The 15,194-nt window shown below is 52.7% G+C and overlaps 1 protein-coding gene across 5 annotated transcripts in view; it reads right to left on the reverse strand.

Moving 5' to 3' along the window:
• Positions 1-15,194, reverse strand: part of RGS3 (regulator of G protein signaling 3) — a 121,630-nt gene that overhangs the window by 49,937 nt on the left and 56,499 nt on the right. For 3 of the 5 annotated variants that reach the window (XM_066256440.1, XM_066256441.1, XM_066256442.1), the window contains 2 exons: positions 14,492-14,535; positions 9,015-9,137 (listed from right to left, as the gene is read on the reverse strand). In XM_066256440.1, coding sequence (XP_066112537.1) covers positions 9,015-9,137; positions 14,492-14,535 — 167 coding nt within the window. Of the gene's footprint in view, positions 1-1,313; positions 4,419-9,014; positions 9,138-14,491; positions 14,536-15,194 lie in introns of those variants that run through there. The other 2 variants (XM_066256443.1, XM_066256448.1) reach the window with 2 other exon arrangements.

Consider the following 15,194-nt stretch of genomic DNA (forward strand, 5'->3'; position numbering starts at 1 on the left):
AACCTTGTGAGACTGAAATGAGAATTGAAGAGACAATGTAGGTCAAAAGCTTGGCATTGGCCTAGACTCCCAGTCCACGTGCTCACCATATTACCCAGTGTTATTGTTCTACCCTTAAACCAAAGAGCTAGGATCTTTGGAAGATGGTGGCCCTATTCGGAGAAAGGCTTAAGGGAAATAAGGTCAAGACAGGACAGATGGTAAGGTGGTGCTGTGTTTGTTAAGAGCTAAAAGAAGAAGAGCAAAATGGCTGAGTCCAAGAGCAAGATGCCGAAGATGACAGTCTATCCACAGCCAGACAGGCAGCAAGGAGGTGGGAGGGGAGCTGGCGAGACTGGAAACAGCTGAGCGTTTTAGGGAAGAGTCTGCTTCTTTGAGGAGATATCTGTAATCCAATCCAGTTGATTTTCAGTTACTTAGAGTTGAGATTTGAAACCACTCAATTAGCAAAATCTGGGCCCAGAAACTGGAAGTTTCTCCCCGGCCTCGACTGGGTTCGGGTCAAAGGCCTCTTTGCAGACTCACGCTCAGGGCAGCCGGCCTGAACCTGACGCCATCCCTTTCTGCCTTTGGCCAAAGTCCCATTGCTGCCGGGTACCCCAAGGCTGTCTCGCAATTCCCTTGAATGCCAGACTCAAAGGCAGAGGGAGCAACCTGACCATCCCAGTGCCAACCTCCCACCCAACCCCAGTCTTGTCTTAGGCACTCCAGCTTGTCTTAGATAAGAAACTTTTTACTTCTTGTGTGAACCTGTCGATCCTTTCAGCCTGGGCCACCCCTCAGGGATGTGCACTCTGGAAGTTCGTTTTCCACTGTGTGGAGGACACTGCATGGCACTTATCTGTCCTAAAGCGCCCGCTCTGGAGCTTAAAGGGCCACAACTTTGACATGCGGGAGAGCCTCCTCTTGCCTCTTCCCGAAGGACATGACTGACTTCTCTCACTTTCATCCCTAACAAGCAAATATTTGCATTGGAAAGAGCAATGGATTAGGTTCAAAGGCTTTGGCTTGAGATCTAGCTTGACCACTTACCAGCTGTGTGACCTTGGATAAATTACTTAACTTCTCTGAGCCCTAGTTCCTTTCACCCATAAAACCAGGCTGCTGGGAAGCCTGGGGGCCCCAGTCGCCATCTCTGAAGCCCATGCTCTCACAGTGGGGGAACCTCTCACCTTGTGCAACTGCCCCTTCACTTTACAAAACCCTCTTGGTAACATGTATGAGAAATGAGGACTTTCGTGGCAGAATTTATGAAAAAAAAAATTTAAATAAAGAATAAAAAATACTAGAATTACATAAATAAATGTCATCATTATTCCCAACAGGTCCAAAATCCCCAAGGGCCAAAAGCCCCAAGGCCAGCAGAGCCCTGGGCTTGACTACAGACAGGAGAGACCAAGAGTTTCAAAAGAGGCGGGGCCTGAGACACAAAAAAACATGAGGCTAGGATCAGAAGGTGTACGGACAACTAAAAGGATCACTTTGTATTCAAATCATACAGATGGCCTTTTCAACAGTAAGTGCTTGTGCTCCCATCCTCCCAGCGCCTAGCCCCCGAGACAGCAAACCAAGACAATTGGCCATCAGGAAAGAGACCATTGTGTGTGCCTCTTAGGGTGATTTATGTGGAGGGAGGGGCGCGGCTGTGTTTCCCGTGATTATGACTCTCAAATGCAATTTTGATAGCTTGTTCAGCTTCCTGCACGGCTGGGATGGATGGGGTTGCTGAAGAGCAGGGGCCACCGGTCAGATTTCATCTTCTGAAGCCCATGGAGCCAAATTAATTGTGTCATCGATTTGAGAAGCAGAGCAGTAATGGCACTTGGCTCGCCACAGTCACTGGGAAGACAGGGTCCTCCAGGAGCCCGTGTCTGCTTCCCTAACAGGCAGTGGGACTGAGGACCCAGTTCAGCAGCTTGCTGGATCAAGCTGGACAGAAAGCTCTGTCCCCAGCGCTGGGTGCTGCACCCAGATTCTCCATGTCCCTGTGCCCAGAGTTCCAGTCCTCTGCACCTGTCTGGTCGCCAGGTAGGTCAGGTCCTGGAGAGACAAGCTTGCTGTCTTCCCAGACAGGCGATCCTCCTGTGCCCCACATTCCCCCTAATGTCATTTGTAAGGGAATCAAATGAAATCAAAGCACAGCCACAGTGCTGTCTGTGCAGACCAGCGCAGCTGCTCGCTGCTCAGCCGAACTAACCCTGAGGGTGAGCCCTGGCTGACACGCGCTGTGGGTCACTTGTCCCACTGCGGACCGAGGCTGTTCCCCTGCTGGCTGAGGGAGCTGGCCTGGTCATGGGCAGATGCAGTCCATCCCGTTAGACCGCTGATGCCACATGCCTGATCTTTCCTAGAGTGGAAGGAGGGTAAGTGGGAGGTAAGGGGAGAACTCTCTTCTGGGCCATCCTTCTTGGGGTTCACGTGGCCACAGCAGTGGAGCAAACTCACCAGGGCACAAGACCCCTCTCTAAAGACATATAGGAGGTCTTACAGGACAATGCTGTATCCAGGGTTTGGAGCTTCCCTGGTCTGAGCTACCTCTCTAGCCTCTCTGACCCCCACTTCCCATGCAAATGGCCCTACTCCTACACACGCCCCTCATGCATAAATTATGCCACTCACACCTCTTGCCTTGGGCTCTGCTCGCTCCCTGTCTCAGCAGTTAGGAAAGGGTGTGAGAGCTGCCTGGCCCTGGGCTCCCGGGAGGGTGCAGCAGGCAGGGACCAGGCTGAGCTCTAATCACTGTCCTCTGGTAGGTCTTTGGCTTAGGGCAGGATGGTCTCCTCTAGAGTGCCCTGGCCCTGGTCCCTGACTGTAGGAGCTCTGCAGAAAGCAAACCAAATCAGCTTCCAGAGTGCTGTCTTCCAGCCTCCGATCAGACCATCCAGAGTAGGATGGACAGCATAGGCAGCCGCCACCGAGGCTGGGGGCTGTGAACTTCCCACCGTGGCCTGAAGAAGCACCCACTGCTCCCAACTCCCAGAACTCTGCACTGGTTTCCGCCTAGGCCTGGCCAGGAGGGGGCTCTGGGAGGAAGGGCCCAATCCTCACTTGCATCCACTGAGAGAGTAAGGCCCAGGAGAGGGTGGGGGAGGGGTGGAGAAGCAGGAAAGTCTCTCTCCTCATTCCAGAGCCTCTCCCACAGCCCAGCATCTGGACATTCACATCCCTGCCTCCCCCGCCACCATCCAGGACAGGCCACCACTGCCCCTCACCTGGAGGAGTAAAGGGACCCCTTAACAGATCTCACAGCCACTTGGGCCCCTCCTGAGACTGATCTTCTAGAAATGTGCCTGAAACTCTGTGACTCCCTTTCTCAAAAGCCTTCGCTGGCTTCCCATTGTATCTAGAATGATGTCAATGAAACATTCACCACTACAGCCCTGTGCAGTCTGGCCCCCACCTGCCTTATCTGCCTCCTCGCTAGGCTCCTGGCCCCGTTCCTCCAGAACGCCTCGCTTCCCATCGCAGGGACTCTCCGTGGGCTGTTCCCTAAGGCCTGGCACACTCTTCCCAAAGTCCTTGACTGGCCAAGTCCTTTCTGGCCTGCAGGTCCCAGCTTAAAAGTTGTGATCTCCCCCACCACACTGTGGGCGCGCACGCGCGCGCGCGCGCGCGCACACACACACACACACACACACACACACACAGCAACCTAAATACAGTAATATTCTTTCTTAAATAAATCTGCTCTTTTCCTTCATGGATTATCACAGTTTGAATCACATGGGTGTGTGTGTATGTGTCTGTGTGTTGATGTTTATTCATTTAATGCGACTCTCCTACTAGGACTGAAATCTCGATAAGAGCAGAGACCGTGTCCATCTCATTCTCCATAGCATCCCCAGCTCCTAGCACAGAGCCTGGCACAAATATCTACTGAATGAAGGAATGGATGAATGAGTCCAGATGAGTGAATGGGTGAAGGTGTCCTCCGGCAGTGGAGGCTCATGGCACTGTTCTCCACTAGCTGGCCTCTCCCAGACTCTCCTGCTGCCCCTACGCAGGCGCTGGACCCACCAGAAGCCCAGATGCTATTTCAGCGCCTTCTTCCTTGTAGTAAATAAGTTTCTGAATCTTCTCCATTTGGGGCTTTCTGATGCCAGTCTGCACGTGCCCACATGGCCTCTCATGTCACTGTAGTCCTTCTGATGCCAGTCCACACACACCTGTGGGGCCGCTCCCTTCAGATGACCCTAGGCCCACCATCTTGGTCCTCAGTTTTGGGTCCAGTTGAGGTGAGGTTACTGTGTGGTAGGGATGCCCAAGAAAGGGTTAAGTTGCCAGAAGCAGAGTCCTGCCCTTGGGTTTGCTCAGCCAATCAGAGTCTGTCCTGATGAGGTAAAGCTTCTATCCTGGGTAGCATTGGTTGAGTTGGCCGGCCCCATCTCCTGCTGGAGAGAGCCGTAAGGGTGGAGTTTCTGTGGAACCAGACAGAACTGGAATTAGCTTGCTGTCTACTCAGCCCAGGGCCGCTGACTCCAGGACCTGCCCCTGCTCCTTTCTGTCTAAGGCATTCAGACAGGTCCTGCCATCTCCAGGGCCCCATCTAGCTGCCCATTGGAGATGACAAGGTGGCATGTACCTCGGCATCACATCTGAGAGAAATCTAACAGCCAGAGCAGATTCAGAAGGCCTCAGTTTCCCTGCCTGGGCCCTGGGATACAGCAGCTGGTACAGGAAGTGACATGGGTCAGCTGTCACTTGTGTTCAGAGCAGCAGCAATTCAGCATCAATAAACAAGGCCACTAGATGAAAGTTACAGACATAACTTTAATAATAATAATGATTCAGAGTTCTTCTTGTGTGTCGCTTTGCTAAGCGCATGACATGAGTTATATCCTCACAAGAACCCTATTAATCCATGTACTTTACTGATGAAAAAACTGAGGCTCAGAGTGGCTCAGTGCCTTGCTTGAGGTCAGAGAGTGGAAAGAGTTTCTATCTCCTATATCACTTGCTATGTTATTTTTGAATGATCTGTAGGCACATCTGTCTCGACCATTGGACTGTGACCTCCCAAGGAAAAAGTGTGACAGATTCATCCATGCATTGCCACCACCAAGCCCAGGGCATGCCCTGAGAACAGGGCGGTACATACTGTACTGCACCCCCTTCTCATCCCTGATGACTGTAGGTCAAAAGCCTACTCTCCCCAGAGCTTCCCACTGCCCCTGCCCAATGCTGTGCATGTGGTAGGGCTCAGTGGAGGTTCACTGAGGGGAGACAAATGCATAGCCGTGACCCCACTGGACTGCTCTTAGGACCATTAGACATGGCCTTTAATGCTTGCATCGCCACTCTGGTGCCCTTGTTGCGTCTGTCTAATTAAAAGAAAATTCCATAAGGACAGGAATCAGGTCTCATTCACCTCTGTGACCTCAAAGGACCTAAACTTGTGTCTGGCACAGAGCAGGCATTTATTATGTATATTTGATTGAATAATCAAAGTATTATGTATCTGTCTGTCCCTACTAGCTTCGAACCTCAGTGACCACAGGTAGGACCACCTGTGAGTTATTCTAGATGAGATCCATCGCAGCATGCCCTGCGCACAAAGTTTAATAAAAGTTATACTAGGCAGAAGAAGAAAGGTAGGTTCCCACCAGAGATAGATAATGAAGCAAGAGAGGGGACAGATAATGAGGAAGAAGGGACTAGTGAGCAGAAGACAGAGGCTGGGAGAACAGCTGGAGGGCACACAGGCCCGCCCCGAGCACCTCCTACCTACCGTGGTCAGCTAAGAGCGAGCAAGACATAGATCCTCAGAGCAGGGACGCTGCCTACCTGCTGCCTGCCTCGTGGTGTCCACCCTGCCACAGCCGGGACCCCTACCCTGCAACCCACAGGCCACAGTCACCTCAAACACAGCACAGAAAGCCTGTACCTGCCCCTTCCCACCCCCAAGAGAGACACAGACCTGGCCCCTGAGACAGATTTCACGGGCAGTCGAGTTATGCAGGTATCTTCAGGGCCTAGTTCCCTAACTGGGACGGGGTGGCCCCAGGTCCGCAGCTTTCGTGATAATTGCAAAGCTCGAAGAGCTGCAAAGAGCCGCCAGACCAATGCACAGATAGAACCACTGAGGCCGCAGCGGGAAGCAGGCTGCCAAAGGCACACAGCAGGTAGGGGCACACCAGCCTCTCTAGCCTTTGAATTCATCTTGTTCCAATTCCCTCCGTCTTTCCAACACGCATTTCACGTCCAAGGCATATAACATTTATTATGTTTTGTAAATTTGGGAAAAATTTTGCATTCTTTGAAATGTTTGAAGAATCCCCATTCAAAGGTGTCGGCAAACACTGCTGAAAGGAAAAGGGTTGAAAGGGGGTAGCATAGGAATTTGGGGGTTGCCCCAGAGAAGCATTTGAGTGAAGGGGCAGGGCACGGGGAGTGGCTTGGGCACAGTTTCCATTGTGTAGCAGAAGGCAGAACACTCCAGAAAGAACAAAGAAAAGGCGTTTAAAAAAGGCATGCCACTCGGTCAGGACGAGTTGGTCAAGCAGGACTCTTCGCATAAAAAGCAAGGCGCCGGTGTCTGAGCTCTGCTTGGCCTTCCCTGTTCTCTCCCCGGGAGGACAGCACCCCGAGTGGAGAGGCGTGACCCCGCCCTCGGCCAGGAGGTGCGCAGCCGCCTCTGAGGCTGCCAGGACCTGACGGAGCCGAGCGCAGGTGGAAAGCCTGTGGCTGGCTGGACAGCCACTGGCTGAGTCCCTAAGATTGCTCACGCACTCCTGCAACTCTATAGGGCTGGAGAAAATCACATGTACCAAACTTTTTCCAGGGAGCATTCTGTGAGTGATCAGAAGAACAAGTTGCTAAGACTCCCTAAGTGTGTCTAAGAATGGGTAAAGATGGGCAGCAAGCCCCCCAGGAGCCTGCCAAATAAAAGTCGACTACATTGGCCTGACCTGTGGTGGCGCAGTGGATAAAGCGTCGACCTGGAAATGCTGAGGTCGCCGGTTCGAAACCCTGGGCTTGCCTGGTCAAGGCACATATGGGAGTTGATGTTTCCAGCTCCTCCCTCTCTCTGTCTCTCCTCTCTCTCTCTCTCTCTCTTTCTCTCTCTCCCTCTCCTTTCTAAAATGAATAAATAAAAAATTAAAAAAAAAAAAAGTCGACTACATTGACTGCCTTCTGAGGAGGGTGGGCCAGGTGGGGGTGTGCAAGTCCAGGGCCAGACCCAGGGCTCAGGGTAGGAGGCAATTCTGAGACAATCCCAGTGATTAGGCTCTCCTTCTTTACCTTTCTCCTGCCCAAAATGCAACTTCTCCATTAAACACACATTTAAAAAAGTTTTAATTTGAAGAGGCATCCAACTGTTGCCTGCCCAGGATGCCCATAAATCTTGGTGTGGCCTGGAAGCCAGGCCCCAAACCCTGGGGCCCTCCAGTTTCCGTCAGCCCAGCCCGCAGCCCTGCAGGGACCAGAGCCTGTCTCAGAAACCCAGCCTACCTTTACTCGACCAACGATGGCGAGATTCCCCAAAGCACTGAGAAGGCTGCTCCAACACACTTCAAGCCCAAGAACTCTGGAGCTGGGCCAGAAAAAAACTCTTTCTTTCAAACTGGAAGGAGCTAAGCCCAAGACACAAAAAAGCTGGAGGACACGAGTTCAGCCATGAGACACCCAGGGGACGCCCCTGTGAACAGGGCGTGGCCTGGCTTCTGACTGTAACCAGCCTGAGAGCGAGAGTTCAAGACAGCCTCCAGCCTCCACGGGTCTTTTTTCAGTAGGAGAAACTGACAGTGGGAACCAGCCCGCGTAGCAACAAAGCAGCCTTGACGGAGGTGGGGGCAGTGTACCGCCCACAGCTATTGAGCGCCTACTGTATACCAAGCACTGTCCTATGAACTGTATATGCACTATCCCATTTAATTCTTACAACAACCCTTTGAAGGAGGAACTATTGTCCCCAGATGAGGATAGCACAGCTCCAGGTTAGTATAATGACTTGCCCAAGGTCACACTACCAGTCAGCAGCAGAGTCCACGCTCTTCTCACAGTCCTCCCGCAACAAAGTTATATTGCCACCGGCTGGTGTGAAACAAGATAACTGTCAAGTCTGAGATTCTGTAATTCTCAGATGCTTGTTCCCTTCGGGAATGGCCGCAGACTGCTGCGCACACTGCCCACCACTCTTCCCCACCCACTGCTCTCAGCGGACACCGCTGCCCCCGCCATACGCCCGCTGCCCATAGCACAGTGGGCTCACGCACATCAGGAAGAAGAAACAGGCCAGCCGGTTCTTAGACTGCTACTCACTGTCATCAACCCTCTTCTCCCCAAGTTCAGCAGACCAACCACCTTGGCTCCTTCTGCAGCCAAACAGCCCAAATCCCAAAATGGCAACACTTTTAGCAAGAGAAGGGACCTGAGCGACTCACACATGGGGAAATACAACTGTGCCTTGTGGCTGGCGTCCAGGTGACAAAGGTCCAGCTCCCACCCCATCCCCTCCACAGCTGAAAAAGCATATTCCAGATTAGCCTCAGATGGCAGGCTCTAATCTTCCCTGATACTCCAGCCGGCTGTCCCCCAGTCCCCAGCAAACTGCGCTTGGTTCCAGTGGGCTGTGACCTGCATCGAACTAGAACAGCTTCTGCTGCAAACAGCCCTTCCCAATTATGTCTGCTTTGGGCCAGTGTTAAACACCAGTGTGCCGATCTGGCACAGTCTTCCCAATGGCAGAGGGGGACCACAGGCCCAGCAGCAGCAGGGAGGCCAGCCCAAATTAGCCCTTGTCAGGGACAAACCTAAGAGCAGATCTGAGAACGGATGGGTCATGCTCAAATTGGCTCTGTCGCACTACCTGAGCAATGTGAAACCCACTCAGTAGGCCCAGTGACATGCCAAGGGTAGAGACATTCGAGCACAAGCCTCCTTGCCAAGAGCTCATTGTCCAGATCCAAGTCCTGAGCTCCGACTGGTCCCAAGCTCAATTCAGAGGCTCAAGGGTCCAGGCCGCTGAGGGGAAGCCAGGCAGCCGGGGCTACAGCCACTGACGAGGCCCTTACCTTGCTCTGGGGGGGCGAGGCTGCCAGCTGTTGCTGCTTCGCGATGTTCTCTGACAGGCACCAGCACACTCTCTTCTTCTGCTCCTGCGAGTGCGCTTCCAAAGTGAATAAGCACTCTGCTTTCTGACGTCAGGGAAAACAGAGAAAGGAACGGTCAGGGCTGCTCCCTGGTTCTGGGGGCTTCCAGGCCCGAGCCCATCCCTCAGCTCCAGAGGGCGAGGCTGCAGCAGGGAGGGGAGTGCCCACTAAAAGCCACAAATGCACACTAATCCCCGGTGACATTGAGGCAGCCAGAGGAGCTGGGAAGCTGGTTCAGGGGCCAGCTGGCGAGCCTTGTGCCCACAGGCTGGGGGGAGGGAGGGGAGCGATGGTTCCCAACACAGTGGAGGCCTGTGGAGAGCCACAGAACAGAACTGGTGAGGTCACTCCCGGGGACAGGCAGCACAACGCAGCAGATGGGAGAGCACATGGGGAACACAGAGGGCAAGGTCTCTGCCCGTCTGGTGTCTGTGGACCCGGATTCCCCCTTCCCCAGCTCCCATGACCCCCTCCCACACCCAGGGCACATCACCTGATCCCCAGGCCAAGGTTAGATGGTGGGTGGATAGGCATACCACCAGAAGGCATGTGGCCTTCTACAGCCCCACTACTGCCTGGCACACGAGCTGGGTCTGATCCGCGGCTGTTCAGCTCCATTGAGCGCAACGACAGTCTCTGGCACTGCTCTATCATTTCCATCTCACTTTGCTATTTAACCTTGTTAAGTGCTGCAGTCTTGTCTCCCCGTTAGACTAGACACTCCTTCTTGGAAGGCCTTTTCCATCTGTACCAAGCACAGTGCTTGGGAAGTAATGCCTCAGTAAGCTCTGACTCCCTGGAGGGACTTCTGGGATGAGGTCAAAGCCAGGCCAGCTTGGCCCGAGCACCAGGGGGCTGCCAGGACCCAGGAAGCGAGCTCCGAAGCAGTCAGATGTGCTGGGGCGGGGAGGCGGGTACAGCATGCCCGGTGCTATCATCGCTACAGCACGCTCTGATCAGGGGCTTAGGAGCTCTTTCTACTCTGCTGGAATCTGATTAAAGCTCACATGGCTGTGATTAGATGAACTCAGCCAGGGTGCTAGGAGCACGAGCTGGATGGCTTGAAATAGAGACGAGAGGGTTTGTGCGCAGTCCTTCCTCGTCTTGCAGTTGGATGGGCCTGGTTTGAATCCCAGCTTTGCCACTTCCTAGCTGATGACCTCAGGAAAGTCAATAAAATGGGAATGATAATGCTATTGTTCAAGTCTCAGAGCTGTTAAGACGCAAGTGATAAGGGCTATCTCAGGCCTCAACAAACAGCAGCTATTGCTGTTGTTATTCAGTACTTCATTGAACCCCTGTTATATGTCAAGGGTCATACTAGGCCCTAGGAAAAATAAGAGAGACAGAGCTCAGGCCCTCAGGTTGGGGGCAGGCAATAAACCAACAACCAATTAAATAATATCATTACAAATTGTGAAAAGGCCACAAAGGGAGAGGTCCTACTTGAGCCTAGTAGCAGCACTCAAGCAAGGCTTAAACAATAAGGAGCCAAAACAGAAGTGCTTGGGAGAAACTGTTCTAAGCAGAAGGAACAGCAAACACAGAGGCTCTGAGCTGGGTGGTTATCGGCATCATCTAACAGCATTTGGAAACATTTTCTACCCTGCCCTCCAATGCAACGCTCAGGGATGTCACTCTTCAGGGCAAGGACACCTTTCATATAAAGTGTTCCCTGGGTACAGCCGTTCCTCTCCTGCCCAAAAGTGCTCAGAAGGTGATCTTCCTAAAAGCATTAGAGAAGAGAGGAAGAAAGCCCTGCCCCTGGGCTTCTGGGAACTGGTGGATGGGTGAGACAGTCCTATCACCTAACGACAGGTCCCCTCCACTTCCCAGAACCCCCAGCCCATGACACGGTAGGACACACCCATCAAAAGACCCCAAGATTCCCCAGAGAGAAGTCAGGTGGGGCAGGAGACAACCAGCGGGCCCGCTGCTCCGAGTTTCAGGTGTTCCCCCTGCGAGGGGAGAGAGGAGGCAGCGACTGTGGCCTCTTCCAGCTTGGAAAAGGCCATCACTCCACAAGGCTGGCCTAGGCTGGCCTTGGCCTCCCAGGTTCCGCCTCTACTTTGATGTTTGGATTTCAGTGAATGAATCCTTTAACCTCCCTGAGTTCCGAATCCTCCTCTCTTTCAGTTCTGAGGCAGGAATTCTGCCATAATAATAATTCCTTTTATCTAATTATCCATTTTAAGAAGAACTTTCCCATCCATGATCTCAAGAAAGGCTTCTAATCCTATGGACCTACCCCCAGGCCTGGCCCGGTGGCTAGCTGCCTTAGGTAGGCACTCATTATTAGGAAGCCCATGCTCCCAAGGCTCCCGCTGAGGTGCTGCCTGGGGCTTTGAGGCTGGCCTGGCCTGGCCGGGAGAGAGCACGGAGCCAGCTCCCTCCAGGGAGGCTCAGTTCCCACCTGCCTGAATCTGTCTAAATTCAGACAATCGTCAGTCTTAATCCACTGTGTGACCCAACCTTTCGGTTGCAAGCTGATGCACACCCTGCCCTCAGTGCCAGGGTCCAGGATCCAGGGTGTAAGGCACTCTGATGGCATTCTGACACTACTCATTCAGAGACAGGGCCTCCTGTCTGCGGGGCGGTTAGCTAAGCACAGACCTCTCCATTCAAACATGAGCATTCCCAAATCCAGCCAGAAACCCAGCTTCTCCTGGCCTCTTTAAAACCCCCATCTTGCCTCACCTCCTTACTCCTAAGTTGACACTATCTTTGTAAAAACTAAAATCTCTTCTGTGAATCGCATCTGTTCACTTGTTTTGATAAATGCTCTTTCCTCTAGTTCAGTTTTTCCAGTGACCCCACACCCAGGGAGGGAGGAAAGGCACAGCTGCCACCGTTTCCCAGACGAGAGAAGAGGCTCAGAGAGGCTAAGCGGGTGGCTCCAGGAGGTCTCAGGAGAGGAGACACTCAAAGTCTGTCTGCTGTCTCCTCCTGAGAGGTCATCTTGCCTCATTTATATAACTGCATATGAACATTACAAAGAACATGAGCTATTCTTCCTCTTAGCTTTCTTTTTTAAAAGATCAATACCTCATTGGCGACTGTCTCTAATGGAGAGAAAATGAATATGAAAGGCTCGCCCCTGTTATGAAGCTGACAAAATAACAGCCATCACTTATTGAGCGCTCATTGCGTGCCTGGCTCCGAGCTAAGTGTCTTGGACACAGTATCTATTGAGTCTCATTTAATCACTACAACAACCTTGTAAAGCAGGCCTCATCCGTCTTGTTTCAGAGAGTATGGGATTGCCCAGATCACTAGGGTCAGAAATGGCAGAACAAAGATTCAGATCTAGGTCTTCTTAACCCCCAAGTGCAAGCTAAAATTAATGGAGCTGGTATCAGATTCTCCATAGAGAATGGGCCCTGGCCAGCGGGCACTTTGACCCAGTTTCCCCGGTACTCTGAAGCCAGTAGCGGGATGCACCTGTCCCATGGATTTGCAGGGGCTGAGGGACACTTGCCCAGGGGGTAGAGACCCCAGGGCCGAGCTCTGCTTAGGGAAACCCCATCATCCAGGACCTACTGCTGGAGCACAATCAGAGCAGCTGCCACACAGGCAGTTGGGGCCGTCTCGGTGCAGTGGAAAATCCTCTCCAAATCCTGACTCTTCTGCCCTGGTTTCTCCTCTGGTTGCCCCCTGCCTTGTTAGGCAAAGGAGAGAAACTACTTGTTGGAAGTTCCAACTAGGACGTGAGTTTGCGGTTCTCAAGATGGGATGCAGAACCACCGTGCCATGCCATTCCCAGGCTACGGAGCGAGCAGGCATCTCGTCTTCCTTTGTTACAGGCATGCTTCTCATACACAGCAGCCCATTTCCAGAAAAGCAGCTCTGGCTGCCTGTGTGCTTCAATCCCCCAGTCTGTGGGGTCAGGTCACCTGGCACTGTACCGAAATGGAAGGCCCCAGATCAATATCCCTTCATCAGTCTTGAAAGGCTGGGAGGTCACAGCTCCCAGGAAACAAAGGAGCAGAAATGTTTTCTCTGGGAAAAACAAACCCAGCTTGGCAGGAAGCTCTCTTGGCATTAGAGAACCTGGAGCTTCATTTCATTTCAGACAATAGGATTCAGAGGGGTGAGGCTAGAGGGGCAAATGCTCTGGATCTTCCCAGCCTGGCTCACGGCTTCTAAGCTGCTTGCTGCGCTCCGCAGACTGAACACCCGCCAGCTCTAAAGCGCTGCCGCCAGCTGCTCCCAGAGCCTGGTGGGATGTGCCAACATAAGGGAGGGTAGCCAGTGCCTTCTGGGCCCTCGGGTCGCCAGTCTAGGCAGCCAGGGTCCTCAGCTTAGCTCCAACAATGTGCACTGCCCTTTGGAACTCTCTATTTTCCCCCGAAGCTAACTTATCTAATCATCTTCTCCCCAGAGGTCTGTTCACTAGATGGGACTCTCTCGAAGGCCTGCACCTCTTATCGTAGCCAGGAACCAAAGGAATGATTTTCAATCACAAATGACACACACATTCCTTCTCAAAAGGATGTACTCCTGTTGGCCAGCAGTGTAGACTATGCCCCACCCACAGGGTGTGGCCGGTGCAGACTCTCCCACAGGTCAGGCAGGTGGGACAGACTTAAGCAGAAGCAGAGGACAGAAATGGGTCTAATGAATCCTTGCCTGAGACAGAGAGCTCCCCTGCTTATCTTAGCCGAGACACAGGTTGGGAATAGAAAATCCGCTGAGACTCTAAAAGAATTTGATGGCTCAGTAGCTCTCAGTTTTTTCATCACCAAGAACCTCTGATTAAACTCTTGGTGTGATGATATCTTATCTCCCAAACTGTATCAAGCAATAAGCTGTTTACCCAATTTTTCTCAGCGAAGGCATAACACTGCCCATCCGAGCTTCTGATCAGACTGAGATAAGCAGGACTGCCAATCACACTGAGAGGCATTATTCCAGCCCAAAACAAAGACACTTGGTGCGTTTTCTAGTCTGCATTATCTGGCTCAGGTGAAGGTACAATTACTTGAAGCCATTTTAGACACTGACGAGACCTTAGGAGGGGTTCTGGGTGGTACTTCCTGGAAAGAGGAAGACAGAGGCAGGTACAGGAGTCAGGCCAAGCCCCAGAGACAGGGCTCCCAAATAAACGGAGTGGCGCACAGCAGTCAGGCCACACCCTCATCATAACCCCTGATGGTGCCGGGGACCAGGAGGTCCTGAGCAGGAGATCAGTGTCCTCTGCTCTTCTACACAAAGGCCAAGGGCAGGGACCGCTGTTTTCCTGTTCTGTAGGAAGGACACTGCCTGGCTGGACCAGCCCAGGACCACTGCACAAGGTGGGATGTAGGTGGCACCGGAACCTTGGACTGGAACCCGTCCCAACATCTCCCTTCAAGCACCAGGTCACAGAGCTCTCCTCAGATGCAGAGAAAGGGACTCACCTCAGCTAGATACAGCACACAGAATTTCAGGTCTTCTGAAGAACCTTTGAGAATAAAAAATAAGACTTGCATTAGAATTGGCTACAGAGTCCCAGCACTTTGGTCAAATACAGCCGGTCGTCTCCCTCAGAGGGCTGTGTGTGGTACCTCCTGGAAAAGGAGAAAGAAGCAGGCACAGGAGACAGGGACATCTTTGGAGGAAACGCCGTTCAATAACGAGCCAGGCTGAGGCACAACTGTAAGGCCTTTGCCTGCGGGCCAGCCTGACTCAAGGAATGCTGAGATCACACTGACTGAGAGGCAGTCAGGAGCTCTTTGGGCATCAAACAGCCAGGTGCAGGGAGGGAGCTCTCATCCATCCCAGAGGGTCTCTTCCGCTCCATACTCTCTGCAGCAAAGGGCACAGAGGCAGCATGCATTTGGGTTTTTCCTTTCAACATTCTAAATGCTTTTACCATTTAGAAATTCAATGAGCTGAGCCACTAGTCACAAGGTGGGCCTTATTTCCCACCAAGGACCCGAGGGCTGTGATGAAAGGGGTCCTCAGCAATGGGCGGGGTGGAACACAGAGACGGCCTCCCAGCTCAGGCCCAACCCCTCAGTGTGCTTTCCTAGTGCTCTCACTCCTGGTCTAGAATCCCAAATTCAACCGTTCCCCAAGCCCTTTCGCCCAGGAGGGCAGCTGAGAGGGGCTGTGGACTGC

Source organism: Saccopteryx bilineata, chromosome 2 (assembly GCF_036850765.1).
Source record: "Saccopteryx bilineata isolate mSacBil1 chromosome 2, mSacBil1_pri_phased_curated, whole genome shotgun sequence".
Lineage (NCBI taxonomy): Eukaryota > Metazoa > Chordata > Mammalia > Chiroptera > Emballonuridae > Saccopteryx > Saccopteryx bilineata.